The 23,042-nt window shown below is 37.9% G+C and overlaps 1 protein-coding gene across 4 annotated transcripts in view; it reads right to left on the reverse strand.

Annotated features, from left to right (window-relative positions):
* rbm10 (RNA binding motif protein 10) overlaps positions 1 to 23,042 on the reverse strand; it is a 395,465-nt gene that overhangs the window by 74,222 nt on the left and 298,201 nt on the right. For all 4 annotated transcript variants that reach the window (XM_051933537.1, XM_051933536.1, XM_051933538.1 and 1 more), the window contains exons 17-18: positions 17,946 to 18,110; positions 17,133 to 17,282 (exon numbers count right to left, since the gene is read on the reverse strand). In XM_051933537.1, coding sequence (XP_051789497.1) covers positions 17,133 to 17,282; positions 17,946 to 18,110 — 315 coding nt within the window. The remainder of the gene's footprint in view (positions 1 to 17,132; positions 17,283 to 17,945; positions 18,111 to 23,042) is intronic.

Consider the following 23,042-nt stretch of genomic DNA (forward strand, 5'->3'; position numbering starts at 1 on the left):
CCTATCACTGTGTTGCCATGCATGATTAACACAGCAGCAGTTGAAGGAGAATAGAAATAAAGGGCTCTAGACTGAGGCTCTTTGCTCAAGCATTGTGTTTACTGTTTTTGTGATAATCTTGGGATCATACTGCTTAAAGATGTAGAAAAATAAATTTCATGGCACCCTAACTATATGTTAAACTTCTACTGTGCCATGAGACAAGAGAAACTGGTGTATATCTCTAATTACCAGACTATTTATTGAATCTTATTTACATTTTTTAAAATGGCAATTTTCAAATGGTATTAAGGTTTGAAGATGATCAAGTCAAGTCAATTCGGGGAGCATGCACTGGTACAGTGTGTTGCCGCACCCACTACACAACGAAACAACTCAGGATCCCGGTTGGCAACCCCCCAGGCAGACAAGCAGTCCAGTCCCACCGGACATGACCCTCTATCTGCCGCAGCCAGGTGTTACGTGGGCGACCCCTTGGCCTGGTCCAGCCACTCGCGTCCCCAACAATGAGGATCTTACGAGCTGGATCACCCTCAGGGAAACACGCCACATAGCCGTAGTGCCGTAACTGACGCTCCCTCACAGTGCAGGTGATGTGTCTCATTTGGGACTCCATGAGCAACTGCTCGTTCGACACAAAGTCAAACCAACGGTACCCAAGGATTTTCCAGAGAGACACAGTACCAAAGGAGTCCAGCCTTTGTCTCAGGTCACTGGATAGCGTCCATGTCTCGCAACCATATAGCAAGACAGGAAGCACCAGGACTCTAAAGACTTGGACCTTCATCCTTTTGCATAGATATCAATAGCGCCACACACCCCCTTCTAGTGTCCTCATGACCCCACATGCTCTCCCAATCCGTCTACTAACTTCATAGGAAGAGTCACCAGAGACATGAATGTCTCTGTGAAGGTCAGACACACCGCTGATGGCTGTGACCAAGAGGTCATTAAAGGCCTACATCTTGGTTTTTATCCAGGACACTCGCAAGCCCAGACACTCAGACTCCTCGCTCAGTCTCTCGAGCACCCCGATCAGAGCTTCCATTGACTCCGTGAAGAACACAGCATCGTCAACAAAGTCAAGATCCGTGAATCTTTCTTCACCAACAGACGCCCCACAGCCACTGGACCCCATGACCTTGCCCAACACCCAATCCATACAAGCACTGAACAGAGTAGGAGCAAGAATATACCCCTGACGAACCCCAGAATCAACGGGGGAAAAAAAACAGAGGTTCTGCCTCCACTCTGCACAGCACTCACAGTACCAGTGTACAGGCCGGCCACGATATCCAGCAACCTCAAGGGGATGCCGCGAACCTTCAGGATGTCCCACAGGGCATCAAAAGCTTTACGAAAATCGACAAAGGCTGCAAAGAAACTCTGCCGATATTCTGCAAATAATAATTCTGCATATAACTCGCAGATGATATTTGAAGATGATCACTAAGTCCAAACCAAACTTGAACCTGGACATAGTGGTTAGAAAATTGACAAACCTTGTGGAGTTACACTGGTAAAAACATTCTAATTTAATGCAATATGAATTATTGATATTACAAATGAATGACCTTTTACTGTTGCAGAAAATTTGTATTGAATAAAAAATAGTATTGAGTCATCTTTACAAATTAACTCCAAAATGGATGTCCTTTATTTACACAAACTGAAATGGCTTCTTGGGACAAAATTGGGAGTGAAGCTGCAAGTGAGGTGGACAAGGAGAATTCATCAATTCCAGGATTATTGGAACTGAGCATAGCCTTTTTATCCCCTCTGTCAACTGCAGCTAATACCCACGTGAGTCAGGCAAATCAACCACAACCAGACTCACAACTCCACCTGCGGTGCACAGAGAACACCAAAACACTTTTTCTGAGTTGTAGGAAATGATTGTCACACTCGGGGAGACATAAAAGATATAAAAATAGTGATATAAAGAAGTGATATAAGGAAAGACATTAAGGACCTAAGCAAGAAAAATGAGAAACAATCTCAGGATAAAAAAGACCTGGGGCCTCATGTATAAACGGTGCATATGCACAAAAATGTTGCCTACTCCTGCTTCCACACTCAAATCGTGATGTATACAACGTAAACTTTGTGTATAGCCACGCACACTGTCACGCTAGCTCTAACCCTGGTGTACATTCTCCGCTTGGTTTTGCAAACTGGCGGCACCCAGCGTCAAAGCAGTGCTACTGTTCCTGTGTGGTTTCCCTTTCTTTTTAAGATCCACATCACTGACGCGGCTTTATCATTTATAGTACACGGAAATTAACCGCATATTGTTTATTAGTTTAAGGCATCTGATTGTAATTAACCTGTAACAATATAATGGTCCACAGAATAGCCAAACTATTCCAAATACCATAGGCACTTTAGTGTTGTTACTCTCACTGCACATTCTTCTTCTACTTTCAACTGCTCCCATTAGGGGTTGCCACAGCGGATAATCTTTTTTCATATTACTCTCACTGCACCACTCGGAGTATTTACATCACTGTATCTGAGTGTGGAATCACAGCTCTACAGCAGCTGATCGGAAAGAGAATTATCAGTATACAGCATCAACCACACGCTGCCTCAGCCATGCGCACAGTCTATTGATCTGCTCTCAAACGGCAAATGCTTCAGAGCTTTTCCTGTACTGACCTTACGGTTCAGAAACAGCTTTATCCCAAGAACTATAAACGCAATCAATCAGTCCATCAAGTGCTCCTTGTAGAACTGTTTGTACTTATAAGTACAATTACCTCGCTGTAAACTTGCGATAGTTATAATATTGCACAACCTGCGTCACTTTATAAAGCGCGTATTTACATATGATGACGGTATCATTTTTAAGATGAAATGCAGCAAAATATGTTTATTACATTATACAGATAAAATGTTAACATTATTTCAATAATCTATATTGTCAGTAATTAAACATGTGAGGCCACAGTGTTGCAGCACTAGCGACGAGCTGGTGCCCCTTTGTTCCTGCCTTGCGCTGTATTCTTACTGGGGCTGGCGCGACACTAGAAGGATAGATGGATAGAATAATTAAACATGTACTACGAAGATATTTCAATGTTCCTTAACACTAGAATTACCAGAGCCTACGAAAAAACTTGTAGATCCGGCCCACCTTAAATCGCTTCTTAAATCCGTTCACACCTCTCCGCCAGCATCCTTTGTCCTCTAAATGTGCTTATAAAAGACAAGCTGCCAGCAGCCGGCTGTTCCATCCCCCCACCGACTTAGAACGTGAGCGAACTTTTCCCAGCTCATGCCTTGATTGATTATCTGGGAGTGAAGTGGAGTTTTAGAGTGGAAATAATAGATTGTTATTTGGAACACACGCATTTCATGCGTGTTCCATTTCCAGGGTCTTATTTGGCCACACTTCCACCATACCTGGAAGTGTGGTCGGAAGAAGCTCATTAGGCACCTGGAGTCCTTCCAGGTGACCTATAAAAAGGGGCCAGTCACACCATTCAGAGGTCAGAGTCGGGAGAAAGGAATGGAAAAAGCCTGAGGAAGAGTGGAAGCGGATGGACTGACGACAAGGAAGGGAATGTACTGTGTATTGCAGTGTTGGTGGTTTGTGCACTTTTATTATAAATAAACCAGGAGCTGTGTGTTGAACTCGTGTCCTGTCTCTGTGTCCAGGTTAGGGTGGTGGTACACCCCATGGTGGCGTCACACAGTCTACAGAAAAATTCCAAGAGAGCTATACAACATTCAGTACATTTACATGTATTTTAATGAACAGATACCCTTAAAAAACAGTTTCTAAAATACCATGAAAACTCTTACTATGGTCAGAGGAACTGGGATATTAATCACTGAGAAACACAAGTTGATTTTTCTACAGGTAACCCGGTTATTTGGTCATATAAACCTCTAACATCTAACAAAATACAGTTAAGGATTTTGTAGTCTGCATATGCTTTGCACATGCTTCCAACAGCCATGGACAGAAAAGATGGAAGTGTCTACAAGAATACATTTCAGGAGGCAAATACTCGGGTAATCTTATTATTATGTCAGTCAGTCAGCTGAAAAAAACAAATTAAGTGATTCCTGAAATATTATGTTGATGAGCTAAATATATAGTGCTAAGCTCAGCAGCACAACCTCAGGAGCAATGTTGATGGTACTGCTTAAAAGTAATAAGTAAATTAAGTTAACTTTAAAAGTAATTTCCCCAACACTGCTCTTTGTTTTCTTTTTCAGATCCATGGAGGCCGCTGATCATGTTTAATCTATTTCTTATTGCATTTTTATGACATCGGACCATTTTGCCAAAGCAGAAATCCAAAAGTGGACTTGCACATGTAAACAGGGGTTTTTAAGAACCAGGTCTCTGCCTTAGCTGGGTTACTTACCTTATCCCAGTTTTGTATGTGCATGACTGTTGATACGCATCTTTTATCCAATAATCCTACTACATTTATTTATGTTAGGCCCAGTGGGGGCTGAGGGGTCTTTTGGTCTGGAACCCCTACAAGTTTTTTTTTTTCTCCAGCTTAACTGCAGTTTTTATTTTGTGTGTGTGTCTGTCCTGTCCATTTGAACTTTCCAGCTAAACCCTTTGATCTTTGTATGAAAATCTGCTATAGAAATAAATGTCGTTACAAAAGGAAACAGCTTATTAGTGTGTACTTAAGTCTAGACAGCACATACAACATTTGGTACAGTTTCACAGCATTCACTTGAAGCCTTCCTTGTTTGAATTAAATGACGTTCCATTAAATAGTGTATGGTGCAGTGTATCTCCTTCTGCAATGCAACTTTAGCAAGATTTGTGAAATAAGCACATTGCCAAATATAGGTGGCATTACTCTTCTGTATATTGTTGTACCAACACAGGTTTAAGTCAGAGGGTCAGTCTAAAAAAAGGCCATACATCTACTGTACAATTTCCTTTTCAGTTTTAACTAAACAAGGAAAATACAAAGTTAAATCAGTCAAGATCGTGGAGTTTAACATTTGAGCGACCATTCTTGGTTGAATAAGAAGACTACATCTAGACAGTGTTCTTTAGTAAACAACAGAGAGAGATCAAAAGTTGTAAGCATAATCTTTACTAGTATGGCAGTTTTAACACATTAATAAGCTGTTCTCCAATTAATGGCAAGTGTAAAAAACAAGTACAAGTTCAAGTTTAATTAAATTCTGTGAAAGATTCTTTAAACATGAAACTGTCACATATAATAATATACACTCGTACTGGAGCCATCTTGGCTAGAAATACGGTGTCAGAGCAAAATTTTGGACTACATAGTACTATACAGCACTAACCTAGCCACAGGGGAGGCACAAGCCAGTGTGTTTCTTTGTGCCAGTCCCAAGCCCGGATAAATGGGGAGGGTTACGTCAGGAAGGGCATCCGATGTAAAACTTTGCCAAATCAATATGAGGACAACAATACAAATTTCCATACTGGGTCGGTCGAGCTCCGGGTGAACACGACTGCCACTAGTACTGTTAGCCAACAGGGTGCTGGCGGAAATTGGGCTACTGTTGGCCGAAGAAGAGGGGGGACACGTGTCTGGAGACTGAAAGACAAGAGGAAGGTAAAGATAGTGGAACTGAGGGTAGGAACTTTGAATGTTGGCAGTATGACTGGTAAGGGGAGAGAGTTAGCACATATGATAGAGAGAAGGAAAGTTGATATATTGTGCGTGCAAGAGACTAAATGGAAGGGGAGTAAGGCCAGGTGGATCGGAGGTGGCTTCAAATTGTTCTATCATGGTGTAGATGGGAGGAGAAATGGGGTAGGGGTTATTCTGAAGAAACAGTATGTCAAGAGTGTTTTGGAGGTGAAAAGAGTGTCAGACAGAGTAATGATTATGAAGCAGGAAATTGCAGGTGTGATGATGAATGTTTTTAGTACATATGCACCGCAAGTTGGATGTGCGATGGATGAGAAAGAAGATTTTTGGAGTGAGTTGGATGACGTGATCAGCAGTGTACCTAAGGGACAGAAAGTGGTGATTGGAGTGGATTTCAATAGACATGTTGGTGAAGGGAACAGTGGAGATGAGGAGGTGATGGTATGGTGTCAAGGAGAGGAATGAAGAAGGTCAGAGGATAGTGGAGTTTGCCAAAAGAATGGACATGGCTGTGGTGAATACGTATTTTAAGAAGAGGGAGGAACATAGGGTGACGTACAAGAGTGGAGGAAGATGCACACAGGTAGATTACATCCTATGCAGAAGAGTCGATCTGATGGAGATTGAAGACTGCAAAGTGGTGGCAGGGGAAAGTGTAGTTAAGCAGCATAGGATGGTGGTCTGTAGGAGGACGTTGGAGATCAAGAAGAGGAAGAGAGTGAGGGCAGAGCCAAGGATCAAATGGTGGAAGTTGAGAAAGGAGGACTGCAAAGTTGAGTTTAGGGAGAAGGTAAGACAGGCATTGGGTGGCAGTGAAGAGTTATCAGACAGTTGGGCAACTACAGCAGATGTAGTAAGAGTGACAGCAAGAAGGGTGCTTGGCATGACATCTGGACAGAGGAAGGAGGAAAAGGAAACCTGGTGGTGGAATGGGGAAGTACAGGAGAGTATACAGAGGAAGAGGACGGCAAAGAAGAAGTGGGATAGTCAGAGAGATGCAGAAAGTAGACAAGAGTACAAGGTGATAAGGCACAAGGTGAAGAGAGAGGTGGTGAAGGCTAAAGAAAAGGCATATGATGAGTTATATGAGAGGTTGGACACTAAGGAGGGAAAAAAGGACCTGTACCGATTGGCTAGACAGAGGGGCCGAGCTGGGAAAGATGTGCAGCAGGTTAGGGTGATAAAGGATAAAGATGGAAACATACTTACAAGTGAGGAGAGGGTGTTGAGCAGATGGAAAGAGTACTTTGAAATGTTGATGAATGAAGAGAACGAGAGAGAGAGACAGTTGGATAATGTGGAGATAGTGAATCAGGAAGTCCAACGGATTAGCAAGGAGGAAGTAAGGACAACTATGAAGAGGATGAAAAATAGAAAGGCTGTTGGTCCAGATGAAGCATGAGGATGTTTAGGAGAGATGGCAGTGGAGTTTTTAACCAGATTGTTTAATGGAATCTTGGAAAGTGAGAGGATGCCAGAGGAGTGGAGAAGAATTGTACGGGTGCCGATATTTAAAAATAGGGGGGAGGTGCAGGACTGTAGTAACTACAGGGGGATAACATTGATGAGCCTTAGCATGAAGTTATGGGAAAGAGTAGTGGAAGCTAGGTTAAGAAGGGAGTTGATGATTAGTGAGCAGCAGTATGGTTTCATGCCAAGAAAGAGCACCAGAGATGCAATGTTTGCTCTGAGGATGCTGATGGAGAAGTATAGAGAAAATTAGTTGCACTGCGGCTTTGTGCACCTGGAGAAAGCATATGACAGGGTGCCTCGAGAGATGCTATGGTATTGTATGAGGAAGTCGGGAGTGGCAGAGAAGTATGTAAGAGTTGTGCAGGATATGTATGAGGGAAGTGTGACAGTGGTGAGGTCTGCGGTAGGAGTGACAGATGCATTCAAGGTAGAGGTGGGATTACATCAGGGATAGGCTCTGAGCCCTTTCTTATTTGCAATGGTGATGGACAGGTTGTCAGATGAGATTAGACAGGAGTCCCCGTGGACTATGATGTTTGCTGATGACACTGTGATCTGTAGCGATAGAAGGGAGCAGGTTGAGGAGACCTTAGAGAGGTGGAGATATGCTCTGGAGAGGAGAGGAATGAAGGTCAGTAGGAACAAGACAGAATATATGTGTGTAAATGAGAGGGAGGTCAGTGGAAAGATGAGGATGCAGGGAGTAGAACTGGCGAAGGTGGATGAGTTTAAATACTTGGATTAACAGTACAGAGTAACGGGGATTGTGGGAGGTGAGGTGAAAAAGAGAGTGCAGGCAGGGTGGAATGGGTGGAGAAGAGTGTCAGGAGTAATTTGTGACAGACTAGTATTAGCAAGAGTGAAAGGGAAGGTCTACAGGACGGTAGTGAGACCAGCTATGTTATATGGGTTGGAGACGATGGCACTGACCAGAAAGCAGGAGACAGAGCTGGAGGAGGCAGAGTTAAAGATGCTAAGATTTGCATGGGTGTGACTAGGATCGATAGGATTAGAAATGAGTACATTAGAGGTTAGGCTCAAGTTGGTCGGTCTGAGAGGCACGATTGCGTTGGTTTGGTCATGTGCAGAGGAGAGATGCTGAGTATATTGGGAGAAGGATGCTAAGGATAGAACTGCCAGGTAAGAGGAAAAGAGGAAGGTTTATGGATTTAGTGAGAGAGGACATGCAGGTGATGGGTGTAACAGAAGAAGATGCAGAGGACCGAAAAATTTGGAAGGAAATGATCTGCTGTGGCAACCCCTAACGGGAGCAGCCGAAAAAAGAAGAAGAATAGTACTATACAGCACCAATATGCAATACAGTTTAAAGTTTTAAAAAAGTTACATGGCTTCCTAATTACAAATTATTAATTTACATTATCTACATAATAAATACAATACAATGATCAGTAGGGATTGGTAACATTAGGATTTTATCAATACCGATATCAACACCAATACTGCTTATTGATACTCATCAATACTACTCTCTATAATGTAGGGAGATAATGTGTCTCTTGAAGGGGAGTGGTAACTGAGGTTAAGGGTTGTTCTCATTTCCCTACAGTTGAAAAAAATTACATTTTTTTTAAAACTGAGATAACTAATTCTGTTTGTTTTTGCATTGCTTGTGTTGCACCCCTTAGCTTTAACTGAGGGAGCTGACCTGAGTTCAGTTTTTTTTTCTTCAAATAATATATCTAAATATGACCTTCTTGTTATACTATCTTTCTCAGCACTTTTAATGAACATATCTGTGTTGATAATCTAATGTCCTCACAGGTGGCGCAGTGGTAGTGCTGCTGCTCTGCAGTAAGTTGACTGTGGAAGATTGTGGGTTTGCTTCCCGGTTCCTCCCTGTGTGGATAGCGCTTTGAGTACTGAGAAAAGCGCTATATAAATGTAATGAATTATTATTATTATTATTAATGAACTAAATCTAAATCTTAATAATATACCCATACTATATGACAAAAAAGATAAACTAATATTTTAACCAGTTACCTTAGTAAATTACATAACTTTATAGTGAATTGCACCCCTAGCTACTGAAGCCCATTTAATGTAATTATACTCAACATGCTAAATCACTGTCCTCTTTTTCCCCATTAATTAAAAACATACAAGAACTCAATTGTTTAGTTTAACTGCATGAACTATTACACTGGTCAACAAGCATTTTGCTACTGGGATTCTTTCACCTGAACTTTAACAAATTTCACTTGCTGACTCCAAATCTGAAAACCGTTTTTGTCCAGCATGTCCCATTTTTTACTTATGATGTTCCAGGTCTTGGACAAATAGGGTGACTGGACAGTAACGGTGATGCGTTTCAGCATTTAAGAAATACGTTTGGTCTTGAGAAAAGTGAAGCCAAAATTAAGGAAGGTGTTTTTGTTGGCCCTGAAATACGTCAACTGATGCTTGACAATGAGTTCAAAAGGAAACTGAAGCCAACTGAATCAGCACCCTCATTCGTGCAGGTTGTCCAGAATTTTCTGGACAGTCACAGAGCAGAGAATTATACTGAGCTTGTGGAGGATATGCTGAAAGTATATTAGCTTACGGGAGCCAGAATGTCACTGAAGATGCATTTTTTACATTCTCATCTCGACTTTTTTCCACCAAATCTAAGCGATGTCAGAGATAAGCATGGGAAAAGATTTCATAAAGATATAAAGGTGATGGAAAACTGATATCGGGAAAAATTCACTCCGAGCATGATGGGTGACAACTGTTGGTTCTTGCAAAGAGAGACGGATGTGCAGTACAAGCGCAAAAGTGAGTGCCTCCAACATTTTTGGGCACGCTGACCTCACTTTTATATTGAGGTAAATTGACATAAACATACTTTAACGTGTCTCTGGTGTCGTCTTCTGGTTTGTTTTCAGAATAAACACATCAAAACAATTTAGGTGGGACATAGTCCAAACTCCAGATATCGTATTAATATATTATATTGATATTCAAAAGTGTCAAAACTTCAATGATGTGTATTTAAAAAACCTGACGTGCTAGCTTAATTCCGACTTCATATATGAAATCAGTGTGAAAAACTTAATAAAGAGATGCTCTGAAGTTCCCAGAAGCAAACAAAAAATATTTTTTTGTAGACCAGTGTTATTTACATTTATATACATTCCACATCCCAAACAAAATCATAAATTCAGTACATTGAAGTCCAAGAAAACAATTTTAATGTTTACCTAAGAGTCTTTATCTGAAAGCATAAAGGAAAAAAAAAAGTAAAATCCCCTTATTAAAGCGAAGTCAGCAAAAAAATAATAGAAAGAAAAAAAGTAACATAAATGGCACCACGCATAAACATTGCAAGCTTGGTACTTGCTTGCAATGACGGTGTTACTCGGTGACTGACTCCTTAGCTCTAATAAAGCATACGTAAATCACTCGTTCCCAGCAGAAACAAACCTACACTCGTGTCAAGTTGGCTGCAATAGTTGGTCAGCTGCAACAATATCCGTCAGTAACAATGAACCAATGCCCGCCAACATCTCCTTTGTTTAGCCTTTCACGGACGACACCCCACAGTTCACTGGTTTGGCATTCTCACCTCAGTCCGTCCAACCACTAGCACGTCCACGTATTCTGTCCAGACAGTTAACTCTGTGGTGGAATTAGCTCTTTGTTAAATAAACTTCTAGTTTAACATTGAAATAACTAAATTTCTCACAGTAACAGTTCAAAATAGTTATCTTGTTGACCACTTTATACCGATACCTACACCATTACTCCTCGTCAAGGTTATTATAGTTAATGAAAACTAAAATCAAAACTGAAACTATTATTAAAAAAATATTTTCATAAACTGAAATAAAATAATTAACAAAACCGAAATGAACAACTAAAACTAAACAAAACTATTAAAGTAGCAGGAAAGTCTAACTGAAATAAAATGATAATTTACTAAAATAATTTTAGTTTTCGTTTTTGCATGAATATTCATGATGTTAGTTTTTAACCCTTATAACTTTTAACTCTAAAACTGAAAGTCATCCACCACGAGCCGCCTGTACATATTCATCCAGTGAATGGCGGCTGGTGAAGGGGGGTGGCTGTTCACACAGCATTTGCAGTGACAAAGCAAGCTGAATATGTGGGTAAAGCGCGTGGAATAGAAAGCGATTTACGTACTGCCTTTCTTTGCACTTGTTGTATATTAAGATGTCATTCAAATGACTGAAACTGGAATGTGGTGGTCAACAAAAACTTTACCGTATGGACAGAAAAATCACGAGTGAGTAACGTTCTGAGGTACCTGCTTTTTGTTGACAGTTAATTCACCTGCCACTTTGCATACGAAGTATAGAGAAAGTACAATCATGAAAAAAATTTGACCTTGTGATTTTGATGAATCTTGATGTTTTAGACCTCCCCAAGTCCGAAAATACCGTTTTTTGGAATTATGTCTGTGTGTGTGTAAAAATGATAACTCAAAAATGCAACTAAATAGATGGATGAAATTTGGCATGTGGTCGTTACAACAAAATCCCATCAACCAGAAGTGGTACTTTACCTGAACATATACTCATTTTTCTTTTTTATTCATGCAGCTGCAGAGTCCAATTTAATCAACTTTACTTTTGTAATAATTGTTCAATATATTATTAATTTGATTTGATGTTGATGGTTCTTTAATGTACTAATATAAAAATATAATTATTGTCTTGCAGTTTACTCCTCAAATATCCATCCCCATATCTGAGTGCACGAGAAAGTCAAGGGGAGACCACTCCCAATTTTTGAAAATAAAACGGCACTGATCCAGAGACTGACTAGGTCGTCATACAAGATCAGCATATTGTTGCTGACCAGTTAGTTTTGCTTTAAAAACGCTTTTTAACAACGAAGAGAAACAAACCTTGTAAAATTCCTGAGTTGGCAATGTCTTTACTGAACTACAGGTAGGTAGGCAAAGAGAGACTGCCAAGTGATGAAGAGCTAAACATACTAATGTATTTTTGTATTTATGCTATATTTATTAAATTATCTTTTTTAGTTAATATTCATCATTATTAATACCAGATATTGTGAAAAGAATCCAACAACAGAATTATGTTTTAAAATATTTGTCCCCATTTTTTCAATGTTTCTCTCTCTCAAAATAGATAGTTGAAATATCATATTCTTTTTGTTCTTAACATCAGCCATATCATACATATTGCATACCAGGCATTTTTCCTGCCTTGCATGCAAACCAGCTTGGGTAGGCTCCAGGTTCTGTGATCCTGCTCTGGATAACAGGTTTAGATAATATATATATTGTTCCTAATCTCAGTGCTGTCTCTGTCATTTTGTGTCTGTCCATACTCTTGTTACCTGCTCTTGCTCTGCTCATTATGGGCTTACTGTTCTTATGGTGGGCTATTCAAGTCTCACTGTCCCTAACCTTGACACTTCATGCTTGTTTTTCTTCAATTCCCTCAATACAGCTAGGTAGGGTCTGTACACTGATTCAAGCCTAAGAGCTTTGTTCTTCCTAAGCCCCCATGATTTTCATGATCACACCTGTCAGAACACAGTAGATTCTGTTTTCTGATTTTTGATCTTTTCAGGCCTGCAGGTGGCAAAATACTGTCTAAAAATTGTTTGTGCCTGAGATGGAATCAGAGATCAATATGGCTGGTAGAAAATAACAAAACCCAGTATTTGAGATTTTTGAATGCAATATTGAAGGCATTTATTATAAGCACTTTGTCGTTGGAGCAGGATATGCTGTGTGCTGTAGACATTTAGAGTAAAAAACCCTCACACCTAAAAATTCACCTAAATATCATTACAAATTGGCCCATTCTGGGCAATGAAAGGAACAGAACAAAAGTGGCAACAGTCAGCACAGATTTGTTCAGCGCAAATGACATGGAAATTATTTTAAAAATTATAAAATTGTGTAAAATTGTTCATATTCAGTATCTGGTTTGGATTATGCTTGTTTTTATCAGACAAAAACAAAACCAAATAGTAAACTGTGTCATGTATTGTAGTAAGCTTCCACTAACATTAAACTCCTATTATATTAAAACTCGTTAAGTGCACAGCTCTGTCTCATTGTGACACAGAAACAAAATTCCATAGTAGCTCTTTAACCATACTATAATTACTAAAACTAAAACTGAAACTAATATATATAAAAATAAAATAGAAATGTCTTTGTAAAATAAAAACTAAACTAAAACTAAAAATACACGATGAAGGAAAACTAAAACTAAACTGAATTTCCAAGTAAGGTCAGAAAAAATATAGAAATAAAAACTAATATAAAAAGGCAAAACTATAATAACCTTGCTCCCCACTACCCTTTTTTTATTTTCTTTGTCTCTGACCTGCACCCTCATTGGCTAACATTCAAACCAATAAAATAAGTTAACATAAAAAAACAGCATTTACTTTTAAGTTTAAAACATAATAAATTTTATTACATAAGAATTTAACAGCATGCATAATAAAATAAACTGCTTTAATCCAATTTTATTTATATCATGGACATTGTATTACCACCCCATAATTAAAGTTTTAAAGGGCTAGAGTTATGGTTGTAAATGAACTAATCCCTGGTTATCAGGACAGGCCAGTTCAAATTTAAGGTAACTACCTAGCAGCTGGCAATTTATGCTGTGCATATCTAAACCAACTTAACTCTACTGTGTCAAATTTCTCCTCATTGCGTGATGGAGAATGGGGTGGACATGGGTGTCTAAATTCTAGTATCCATTCACGAAGCTGCGGCTTCTACTTGACTGATGCTGTCTGGATACAAATTAAAAATGATGCTCACAGTGTATGTCCTAAGTAAATAACTGCAGACTTTTATAATGATAATGACTGTTACCTTGACTTGACCCTGTCTAGACAGTCACATTTTCAGTTTGGCTAATTTCAGCAGCATCGGAGCCTGCACTGAGTACATTTCAGCAGCCACTTTATTGAAGCTGGCAAACATGCTGCACTGCTCCAAATTTATATAATGTTTGTTTAATGAAGTTGCTAGTGTTACCCCTTTATATGCAACTACCTTCTTATATACAGGGTGTCCCAAAAAGAATATCGGAGTTTCAAAGAGCTGTATTTATTGAATTATACAAGCATATACAAAAACTGTTATATTCATGTGTTTCCCACATTGTCTATAAATGTTCTATGTGCCTCTCACGAGTAACTAACAATATCGAGGCGGTATTCAAATTCCTGCCAAACTCTCTCTAAAATATCGGATTGACGCTCTGAATGGCAACCATTATCTTCAACTTCATTGCGTCCAAAGTTGTAGGCATTGGTGGTTGGAACACTAATCCTTTGACGTATCCCCAAAGGAAAAAGTCACATGGGGTGATATCTGGGGATCTTGGAGGCCAATGGTGGAGTGACAAATCTTGATTCCCAGATCTTTCTATCCAACGTTGGGAATAGATCTCATTTAGGAAATACCGCCCCATCCTATTGAAAAATTAAATCGACTGGTTCTTGATCTTCTAATTGAGGAAACAGCCAATGTTGCAGCATTTGCAGGTACACAGCCCCTTTTACTGTGGTTCCTTCAAAAAAGTAAGGACCATAAACTTTCAACTTAGAAATCGCGCAAAAAACGTCTTGGGGGAGTCTCGTTCATGTTTGATAACTGCATGAGGGTTTTCTTCACCCCAAATTCGTACATTATGACAATTTACCTTCGCACTAATGTGAAATGGGACCTCATCACTGAAGATAATCAAGGAACAAAAATCTTCATTGGTCTCCAAATTTTGCTGGATGAAAGTTGAAAACTCAACTTGATGTGTCTTATCCCCTCGTCTAAGGTCCTGAACCAACTGCAGATGATACAGTTTCATAACCAACCGCCGCCAGAGAATTCTCCATACACTTGACTTTGGTATCTGTAACTCATGAATTGCTCGTCAAACTGATTTCGATGGGCTCCAAGTGAACGCAGTTTGCACTCGGGCGACATTCTCAGCAGAGGAGAAAGTTTGAGATTGCCCGGTGCTTTTACCTTTGCAGATACACCCAGCATCCCGAAATTGCCGGTACCATCGGCAGATGTTATCGTCATTCGGAGGGTCAGTCCCATATTTCTGACGAAATGCCCACTGCACAGTAACAACCAATTGAGTTCTGGCGAATTCACAAACACAAAAAGCTTTTTGTTGTGGCACAGCCATAACTGCAAATGTAACTAATTGAAACAACACACTGTTAGCTTTTTGATAAGCACTAGCACCATCTACCGAATGAAACTAGATTAATTCCTCAAGACGCCACTAGGTTGCTCTGCAGTCTCTCATGAATGGGCGGCAAGCTACAGCTCTTTAAAATTCCGATAATCTTTTTGGGACACCCAGTATATTGCATTTACTTATATTTTCATTACGTTTACTAAAGTAAGCCTACACTTTTGAATCCTATCTGTCATGATAACTGGAGAACACAAAATGTAAACACACAGCTAAGCGACTAAAACGTGATTACCTGATGCCTTCATTGTCATCATCGCTAGGACAGTTAGGAATTTAAAAACACTGCAAATGTTTGAATGAATTAATGTTACAAAAATACAGATAGTGGCACTGTTCCTCTAGGAGCCTATTAATATTTTGGCACAGACCAGTCTGGAACCAGTGCAAATTTAATACCGTTTTTCGATACCCATCCCTACTGATCAGTCTTACAAATTGGGATACCCTGTTATATTTTATCTTGTTTAAAATTAATTTAAATTTAGAAGCATTTAAATTAAAGGAATATTAGTACATGTTTGACCAAACTGACAATTTAGTTACAACCCCAAATACTTTTATTGTTTAATTTCAAATGCATCACATCACCATTTTGAAGATTCAGCATTTTATGACCATGTTGCTAGGGGCGGCCTCCCAGAAAGCACTATGCACCAAATCACTGATTCTTTGCTGTAAAATCCTGAGCAGCATTCAGTGCAGCATCTTAGATTATAGATTTATTTCTTGAACAACTTATTTGTGCTTTAGTATTTTATGCCTTCTGGTTCACAAATCATAGCACTCAACTTCTTGACTGTATTTACAGTTTTAGTGTGTCAGTTTTGGCAACCCATTTTTTTTTTTTTTTAACAGAATTCGTTCCTGAATGTGAACCTGAAAATAAAGATAACTGATTCTTACAAATCAGTGACGGCTTTAAAAATGTCTAACCACTCGTATCTTTAAATTTGCACCTTAAGAAAAGTCATTAAAAACTTGATTTGCACGTACAAGTTAGTAATATTCAAACTGTCACAAACAATTAGTCAAAACACAGAAATCGACACAATATGCTCAACACAGTACTTAAAAGATTTTGTTCCTACTGAAACTGACAACTTTAATGTACCAATTAAAAGTCATTCTAATTAAGTACATTACATTAACCTGTGAAGAAAAGAAACAAAAAAATAACAATCAATTATTAAAAGTTGATAATTGAATAATAAAGGGAAATGTTTTCAAAAGTCTTAGCCAAACTAAAATTAAAAATTGTCAAAGACTTATCATCTGGGGAGATCTTTCCTTGAGCTACCTCACACAACAGACCAAAAATACAAGCAGAACTGGAAATGGGAAGACTCCGAGCCTATCTTTATTAGTGTGCCAAAATTTGACAGAATCCATTTTATTTCCAATAGTAATGTGAAATTTAAATCCATTAATTTTCTAAATCCACTTGTTCTATTAAATGGCAGCTGTAAGCCTGAGCCAATTTAGCACTGAGCACAAGAACACAACTCTGGTCCAGACAACAGTTCACTACAGTATAAGATTGGTCATGGCAAATGCATATATGCCATGTTTGTGAAGAAATAATTTTGATTTGAAAAATACTGAACTTATCTTTTAAGTATTTTCCATGTTCTTATTTTTAGCTTACCTATGGTATGGTGTGTGGTCTGAGCTACTGAAAGTCTTACTAGTGTTCTAGATTTATAGCTCTGTAGAAATATTATTTGAAATAATTTATAAGCTAATATGCTAAATATATTTAAAAATATGTATTATGTAGTGAAACGATGGCTTCAATATTAACCTTTTTTTCCAAGATAGCATAGCCTGCATCTGCACTGGCAGACTCCCTTCTTTCATCATCTTGCAAAGAATTCAGAGGTGTAAAACTTGAACGAAAATTCTCCTTATGTTTGTTGAGACTTTTTGCCCACCGCTCCATATCTTTTGCTATCTATGGAAAAATTGTGAAAAAATATTTAAGTTACCACATCAAAATACCAGCTTTCAAAGATACATGCCACTTAATAATCCAATGCATAAGATGTTACATGTATTATATTATTATTCCAGCCTTATAAAATAATAGTATCAATATTCATTAGTTCATCAGCAATGAGTTAAGGTCCCTGAGACAGAAAATTTAATATTTTCCTGCTGAGAGTATCCTTACTTACCTTGGTCATCATCCTAACTGTGTATTTTCAGTATTAGTGTTACATTTTTCACATTCCTTTATGTATAACAGCAGATAGAAGGAGCAGTGTATATATCAGACAAAGCAACACTATTACACATTTTGTAAATTTACATGAAGCAATATTTTTTCCAGTCTGGTTTCAGTCTTTAAATATTTGATTAAGTAGAACTGCATTATAGAAACACTTTCCTGACACATGTTTTTAGTAATTCTGTGGCATGTGATGAAGCTAACAGGTTTGAAAACAACCACACATTACAAAATTAGAAAGGAAAAGGAAGAACAACACTAATTTTTGTGCGAAGGTACTGAAAGTTTGATGAATGATGAGATAAATAAAGGAGCAGTTTACTTAAAAGCAGAACTGGAAAGCATAGGAATGTGAATATCTGAAATTAACTTGGGCATTCCTCTTACCTGCTGGGCAGTTTTAGATTTTGGTTTGTCCTTTTTCTCATTTCCTGAAATAGTAGAAGTGCTTTTTCTGCTCTGTTGGTCCATACCTTGCTGAGAAGCTGGAATGTATGTTTGGTTTTCTCCATCCCAGTACATGTACTGTTGTGTTTGGGGATTGTAATAATACTAAAACAGGAAAAAAATAGTACTGATTATTTTTATATACAGTGGTGTGAAAAACTATTTGCCCCCTTCCTGATTTCTTATTCTTTTGCATGTTTGTCACACAAAATGTTTCTGATCATCTAACACATTTAACCATTAGTCAAATATAACACAAGTAAACACAAAATGCAGTTTTTAAATGATGGTTTTTATTATTTAGGGAGAAAAAAAATCCAAACCTACATGGCCCTGTGTGAAAAAGTAATTGCCCCCTTGTTAAAAAATAACCTAACTGTGGTGTATCACACCTGAGTTCAATTTCCGTAGCCACCCCCAGGCCTGATTACTGCCACACCTGTTTCAATCAAGAAATCACTTAAATAGGAGCTGCCTGACACAGAGAAGTAGACCAAAAGCACCTCAAAAGCTAGACATCATGCCAAGATCGAAAGAAATTCAGGAACAAATGAGAACAGAAGTAATTGAGATCTATCAGTCTGGTAAAGGTTATAAAGCCATTTCTAAAGCTTTGGGACTCCAGCGAACCACAGTGAGAGCCATTATCCACAAATGGCAAAAACATGGAACAGTGGTGAACCTTCCCAGGAGTGGCCGGCCGACCAAAATTACCCCAAGAGCGCAGAGACGACTCATCCGAGAGGTCACAAAAGACCCCAGGACAACGTCTAAAGAACTGCAGGCCTCACTTGCCTCAATTAAGGTCAGTGTTCACGACTCTACCATAAGAAAGAGACTGGGCAAAAACGGCCTGCATGGCAGATGTCCAAGATGCAAACCACTGTTAAGCAAAAAGAACATTAGGGCTCGTCTCAATTTTGCTAAGAAACATCTCAATGATTGCCAAGACTTTTGGGAAAATACCTTGTGGACTGATGAGACAAAAGTTGAACTTTTTGGAAGGCAAATGTCCCGTTACATCTGGCGTAAAAGGAACACAGCATTTCAGAAAAAGAACATCATACCAACAGTAAAATATGGTGGTGGTAGTGTGATGGTCTGGGGTTGTTTGGCTGCTTCAGGACCTGGAAGGCTTGCTGTGATAGATGGAACCATGAATTCTACTGTCTACCAAAAAATCCTGAAGGAGAATGTCCGGCCATCTGTTCGTCAACTCAAGCTGAAGCGATCTTGGGTGCTGCAACAGGACAATGACCCAAAACACACCAGCAAATCCACCTCTGAATGGCTGAAGAAAAACAAACTGAAGACTTTGGAGTGGCCTAGTCAAAGTCCTGACCTGAATCCAATTGAGATGCTATGGCATGACCTTAAAAAGGCGGTTCATGCTAGAAAACCCTCAAATAAAGCTGAATTACAACAATTTTGCAAAGATGAGTGGGCCAAAATTCCTCCAGAGCGCTGTAAAAGACTCATTGCAAGTTATTGCAAACGCTTGATTGCAGTTATTGCTGCTAAGGGTGGCCCAACCAGTTATTAGGTTCAGGGGGCAATTACTTTTTCACACAGGGCCATGTAGGTTTGGATTTTTTTTTCTCCCTAAATAATAAAAACCACCATTTACAAACTGCATTTTGTGTTTACTTGTGTTATATTTGACTAATGGTTAAATGTGTTTGATGATCAGAAACATTTTGTGTGACAAACATGCAAAAGAATAAGAAATCAGGAAGGGGGCAAATAGTTTTTCACACCACTGTATAATATAACCTTTTACATAAGAATTATGCATTTCTTGCTCACCTTAAACCAATTTTCACCCACTAATTCCTTCAGGCATTAAAATGCTTCTTTGCTACATATTTAACATCACCAATGATCAATGCTGTTTTTAAAACTGGTTGACCATATAGTTATTCAATGTTTTGAGGGATCATGGACTAGCTAGACGTCAGGCTGGGTGGATTTTTTATAAACTGGAATTTTGTATAGAGATTATTTTAAAACTGTCTCAAGAGCATAAAAAACATTTTACAAGAACAGACCATTTAGCTCTAACATAGCTTATCAATCCTTACTTATCTAATTTCTGCAAAATATTATCTACTTGCATTCTGAATGTCTCCAAAGTACTACTATCCGCAACACTACCTGATCACTTGTTGTAGATATCCATGGTACTTTAAGTGAAAAATAATAACTTTTGAAAATTTGGCTGAAATTTACCTTTTATTAGCTTCCAATTTCTCATGTGTTCTAGTTCATAATCTTAACAACTATAATTCTCTGTACTAATTTCCTTTAATCATTTATAATACTTACAGTACATCATTTCTCATTTTTGCCCACTGCTTAAGGATTCAACTCTTTAAATCCTTTGTTATAACTCATATCACACAGTGCCAAACTCAGATTTAATTCTTCTTTAGGGTTTTCTCTAGTGGTGCTATATCCTTTATGTCATACAGAACCCAGAACTGCACACAGTATTCCAAATAAAACCTCACTTATGTGAGTTTTAGCCTAACAATACCTTCCCATTATTTGTACTTATAAGCATAAAATGTAGTTGTTATATTCAATAATCAATGGGGTATACATTTTATGCAGCACTTTTCATGTATTTACAATACATTTTTCTTCCACATATGTGTAAATTCTGTCCAGGTAAATCTGTAACTATTCTGTTCACTCTAAAATTAACTGTCATTCCACCAACTTTAGTGTCATCTGTAAAATTAACCAACTTGTTAGTGCCATTTTAACTAAGCTTATTTATTTTGAAAATTGCCTTATTGTGGAAAACAAATTTCTCTTTCTGTAACCTTTGCTTTCTGTGTTTGAGACAGTTTTCCATCCATCTACATATGGTGTCTAGTTCGCTGACTAGCTTCTCATTTTGTTGCTTATCAAATCCATTCCAAAAATCATTTAGTACGTACCTCTGATCAAATGTTTTTATTGCGACCTCATAGAATTCTACCATATTTCTGAAACACAATCTCCCTATCTAAAGCCATGTTCTCAGTACTTTACATATGTCACTCAATCTTCCCCTAATAATTTCTTTCATTAATCTAACTATGATACATATTAAGGCTATGTCAGATTTGATGACTTTTCCAAACAATTTTCAGTCGTAGACTTCATTTACATAATCTTAGTGAGCCAGAGGCAGTCCGCAGCATGCTCCCATGAAAGACAGTTATATAATCTGATATACCTGGAGACTTACCCCAACTAGTCCGTGACTTGCACCAACAAAATCAAACAGATTTGATTTTGTCTTTAGTCATAGGGTAAGCTCTGTGTATATGGAAACTGACAACCAATGAAGTACAATGTATATAATGTAGTGATAAGGAAAAAGGAATGTGGGTGTTTTGAATATCACAACCAAAAGTGAAACTCGGCTGACCGATGTCCTATGTTTTATGTACCACTACAGAATGGAAAAATGAAAAAACCTGCATACAGAAAAAAATAACCCTAAATACAGCTCAAGCTCTGTCATGCAGCACACTATAATGTGACAACGGCTCAAGGCTGGCATCACACAAGAACTCAGAGAGCATATCAAACTTAATGATTACAGTTGCCGGATCTTCTTGCCTTGTGGATGTTAGATTATACACTCTTAATATGTCAAGCAAAACCAAAAGGAAAAAAAAAAGAAAAAACTTGAGGAGTTTGCATCTATAATGTGACATCAGTGTGTTTACTTTGCAGTACTTCGGAGGTCAGGCTGGGTTTGTTACATCTTTACTGAACAGCAAATGAATAGCCATTAAATGGTCGATGCCACTCTGCGCTTGGCTGTAAAACTGAAAAAGAAATCCACTTTTATCTTATGTATTGTTCCTTAACACTTTGGGTGATTGTAACATTTATATCCATACATGTACATAACTGTATACAAATTGCATTATTCATGGCTTTCTTCTGTTACTCTTACTTGTTTCTTAATCTAATTTAGAACTTTGAATTTTATATATTTATTAATGTTTCGTATTAGTTTGTATCCTGTGTTATAAATGTCATGTTTGCTTTTATTTCCTTGTATTTCTCTGGCTATTTGTGAAGCGCTTTGAGCATTCAAAAGGTGATACACAAATTAAATTTATTATTTGTATCATTATTGAACAGTGTCACAAGCTCAGGGTTCATCAATAGCCTGGTTTAGTGTCTGCATGGAGTTTGCATATTCTCCTCATGTGTACATGAACTGAGTGTGTGTAAATGCAGATATTGTTTTATAGCTGGATATTAGAAGTGTGCCTTTATTTGCCCAAATCTGTTTATTAATACATGTGTTGTTAAATTACATTCTCCCACTTTAGACTGACAGGGAATGCAGGTCTTGCATGTTGCTTATTAAGTAAAAGATCTAAGATGTTACAATAACAGATGTTCAGTACTTAATTTAAATGGTATGCTTTAAGAATGGCACAATATTCATAGAAAAATTTTAATTTCTGCTATTACTGTTAACACAGTTCAAGTAGTGACTGTAACAATATTTAAAAAAAATAAGCAAAGTAAGAATTCCCTGAAAATAGAAAACACTTTTAGAGTTTTAAAATAGGCAGATGAAGTATAGTCCATATCAGGAGATATCAAAAACAAATATAAGAATATACAGTATATATGCAGTTATGCAAGAAATCTTAAAATAAAAAAAGTATTTTTTAAAATTAAATAACAATTTGCTTAAAGTTGTTGCAGGTTAGAGTAACAAATGATATCTAAGCAAACTTTTCATTTGATTCTTGCATTTTATTATTATACTGGACTACGGGAAAGCCTTGAACTGTCACATTATCATAAGAAAACGGAGTTCTGTCACAGATGGTAAAATGAATGTTGTACAGTTTGACAACTATGAAGAAAACTGTGTGTTAAACTTGCAAAACAATGTCTGTGTGGACATTTTTTGTGTGATAAAAGCTAAAAGTTAACTGCTGGAGAGCTAAAACTAAATAAAAATTTTAAAAAATACTGAAAACAAAATAAAATGAGAAAATAGCAAAAAAA

This window comes from Erpetoichthys calabaricus, chromosome 11 (assembly GCF_900747795.2).
Source record: "Erpetoichthys calabaricus chromosome 11, fErpCal1.3, whole genome shotgun sequence".
NCBI classification, from domain to species: Eukaryota; Metazoa; Chordata; class Cladistia; order Polypteriformes; family Polypteridae; genus Erpetoichthys; species Erpetoichthys calabaricus.